Genomic DNA, 3,670 nt, shown 5'->3' with positions numbered 1-3,670 from the left:
CAGGGCTCCTTTATGTACACAGTACAATTGTTGAAGTAGAGAAATATAATTAAAATTAAAAGAATGAAACAAAGCCAAAGAACCGCAATTCTTTTAGAATAGAATCGTGTTTCTTCAGAATGACTATGTACTTACTTGTAAAAATTTAATGTTCCCCCCTCAAAGCACTTTTAATAACTCATTTTATGAAAAGATACTCCTCCACAAGTACATAAAGTAGAAGATGAGTGTCTTCCTTTATAGCTATCTTAATAACACTTTGCTGAGATCTTCACAATGTTGAAATGTTCATTGCCATGACTTTCTTATAAAAATAGAGCTTTTTATTAAAACGGTCAAACTTAAGTAACATGCTTATGAACAAATTGCTTAAATTGAAACCCTTCAGCTAGAAGTCTCTTTCCTCCTTATTCTTTCCTTTTTTTTCTAGCGTCATCTTCTAAACAAAATCTTATCTGTAATTTCTCCTTAGCCAGAATATTGTGATGCCACCTAGAGGGTGGTGACAGCCCCATGGTATCCATTAATACCTCTCCCCACACTCCACATTATTTGGCTAAGAGGTAATTTTCATTCTTCAGTAAAGTAGTATGCAGGTGAAGCTTCAAGAGAAGTTTCCAGGTCCCTCCTTAAACCAGATTTCCCCAAACGTAAGTCATTATTCTAGGAACTCTGGACTAGCTATTTTTAATACTGCTTGAGGAAACCCTGGTTGTGTAGTGGTTAAGCTATAGCTGGTAAATTAAAGGCCAGCAGTTTGAATCCACCAGGCCCTCCTTGGCAACTCTATGGGGCAGTTCTGCTGTGTCCTGAAGGGTTGCTATGAATCAGAACTGATTCAACCACATTGGGTTTTTTTTTTTTTTTTTGGTTCATCATGCTTGAAACTCGACATTAAGATCGCCATGTTTTCCAAAACATAAACATTTGTGTCTGTATAATAAAATGTCCAATTGACAGCTTTTGAGACAGTATGGGGGAAGATATTAGTGGCCCTTTTGAGTGTTTCCTATTCACTGAAAAACTGGCTTCTATTTCTGTTATTCATTCAATCATCAAAAAGCACACTTAATTAGTCCTTACTGTTCTCTGTATATATATAGAACATACTTAATTTTTGGACGTATATCAACATTTTGTTGGAAACCCTGGTGGAGTAGTGGTTGAGTGCTATGGCTGGTAGCCAAAAGGTTGGCAGCTCAAATCCATCACGGGCTCCTTGGAAACTCTATAGGGCAGTTCTACTCTGTCCTATAGAGTCACTATGAGTCAGAATTAACTCAGCCACAATGAGTTTTATGGTTTATCAACATTTTGGAAACATCTATAATGTATCCTGCTTAAAATTTTATTCTATGTTGTAAATATTTTGTCATTCATATTTTTGTTATAATCATTCAGTATTTATTTACTTTTTTACTGTTCTATTTACTCATTTCTATGTGCTTAAAACTTTTAAATTATGGAATATTTATTCCAACTCATAGTGACCAAGGCGCTTGTTAGGGTTTTCATGGTTGTGACTCTTCAGAAGCAGATTGCTAAGTGCTTAACCATTTGTGCCACCAAGAAACTCTATTCCAAAGAAATAAAACTTTATTCTCTGGTATTTCTGAAAGTAATATCATTAGTTTTTGCTAACTACGTTAATCCATCCTATGTTATAAAGAGATAAATAAACTTTAAGAGCAGTAAATTATTTTTTAAGACTGGTCTAGAGAAGTAAATCAGTAAATAGATGAGTGGCTCCCATCCTTTGGTACAGGTGAGAATCATTGGAATGTCTGTCAGATTCCTGAGCCCCTAGTCCATGACTTCTGATTCTGTAGTTCCAGGATGGGCACAGAACTGATATGTTTAGCAAAAATTGTAAGTGATTCTAATGCACTTGATCAGAGAGCCACTGTTCGGAAACACTGACACAGACTGGAGACTGCACTTTTATAAGATTAAGAGGAATTAACATCCTCTTATGTAGAATAAAACAACACTGCACACTTACTTGATTGTCAACAATCTATTGTCATTCCTTTTCATTTAACCAGTGGATGCTCCTGATGTACATCGTGTGTTCTAGGTATTGTTCTGAATGCTGGGGATGCAGACACTGTCTGTTCTTCTCTCATAGAGCCAATGTGAAGCTTGTTAAATATTAAAGTATCCATGACCATTAAGTAAGAATGGTAGAAAGGATTGATGGGTATAGTCCCTGTCCTTCAACAATGTATCATTTAAACAATTAGACTAAAATTCCAGAGTGTAGAGAAGAAATGGGTTTAAATATTTTTTCTACAGATGAAGAAAAAAAATGCAACTCAGTAAGATTAGTTGATTTTTCTAGGCTCTCACAGATGTTATTTATGAATTGACAACTTGTTCCTCTGCTGGTGCATCTCCGTATTGTCTGTAGCAGGTGGTATTTCTACCCTTTCCTGGAGGACCGACACCTCTCTAACAACTTTTTCAGTGCACTTAGAACTTCCTTGTTTCTGAGACTGTAAACAAGGGGGTTCAAGAGAGGGGTAAGAACTGTACCAAACAGAAAGAGACCTTGATTCAGCTTTGGAGTCTTGGCAGCACTGGGTCTCATGTAAATGCACATACCTGGACCAAAATAGAGACCCACCACACAGAGATGAGAGAGGCAGGTGGCCAGAGCCTTGTTCCTGCCTTCAGGGGATTTAACTCTGAGGATAGCAAGGAAGATGAGAGCATAAGACGACAAGATAAGTGATAAGGGCAGCAGCAGAACAAGGATACTTGTCTCCACCACTGCCTTCTCATAGGCTGAAATGTCCTCACAGACAATCCTAAGGACAGCCATGACTTCACAGAAAAAGTGGGGGATCTCTCTAGGGCTGCAAATGTGGAAATGCAAGGTGAACAAAGTGTGACCCAGGGAAGTAAGTGCCCCTCCAGCCCAAGGCATGACAACCATCTGCAAACAAACCCTAGAATTGATGATGACCAGGTACCGCAGGGGTTTACAGATGGCCACATAGCGGTCAAAACACATGAGAGTTATGAGGATGCATTCAGCAATGGCCACAGTCAGGGAGAAGAAAATCTGGGTCCCACAGGCCAGGAATGAGATGCTCCGGCATCCGGAAAAGAAGTTGGCCACCATTTTGGGGACAATGCTAGAGGTCAAAGTCAAATCCATTAAGGACAGCTGACTGAGCAGGACATACATGGGAGTATGGAGCCGGGAATCCAACCAGATCAAGAGGATCAGAAGAGTGTTGCTGGTGAAGGCAACCATGAAGATCAGGAGGATGATGGAGACCATGGCTATGATGTGTCTAAACTCTGGGCAGAACCCTAGAAGGGTGAAATCTGTGAATTCTGTCTCATTCCCTCTCTCCATGTCTCTCTGTGATAACAACAGAAAAGGAAGAGATTTATAAAAATTGTCAGGGATGTGAAGCAGTTTATTATTAAATTTCATTATAAGAACAACATTGTAACAACAGTGACAATATTAAAAACGATCCTTTGAATGAATTCTTAATTTTTTTCCTGTATTAATTGACAATCCTTATTCATGTGTTAATGTACTTTATAAACCAGGGAGATCATAGTATAATACATTCAATTTACTTTTCTTGATGAGAGATGTTTCCATATTTCCACAAACTTATATAATTATAACTTTTTTATGACTGTAAAA

The 3,670-nt window shown here is 38.0% G+C and overlaps 1 protein-coding gene across 1 annotated transcript; it reads right to left on the bottom strand.

Annotated features, from left to right (window-relative positions):
• Positions 1-2,422: 2,422 nt before the first annotated feature.
• On the bottom strand, positions 2,423-3,448 carry LOC135230435 (olfactory receptor 2V1-like). The gene has a single exon (XM_064279729.1). The coding sequence runs from the start codon at positions 3,446-3,448 to the stop codon at positions 2,423-2,425; it is 1,026 nt and encodes a 341-aa protein (XP_064135799.1).
• Between the last annotated feature and the right edge of the window lie 222 nt (positions 3,449-3,670).

This window comes from Loxodonta africana, chromosome 2 (assembly GCF_030014295.1).
Source record: "Loxodonta africana isolate mLoxAfr1 chromosome 2, mLoxAfr1.hap2, whole genome shotgun sequence".
NCBI lineage: Eukaryota > Metazoa > Chordata > Mammalia > Proboscidea > Elephantidae > Loxodonta > Loxodonta africana.
Note: the sequence above shows the minus strand (reverse complement) of the source record. Positions and strands in the feature narration are given on the sequence as shown.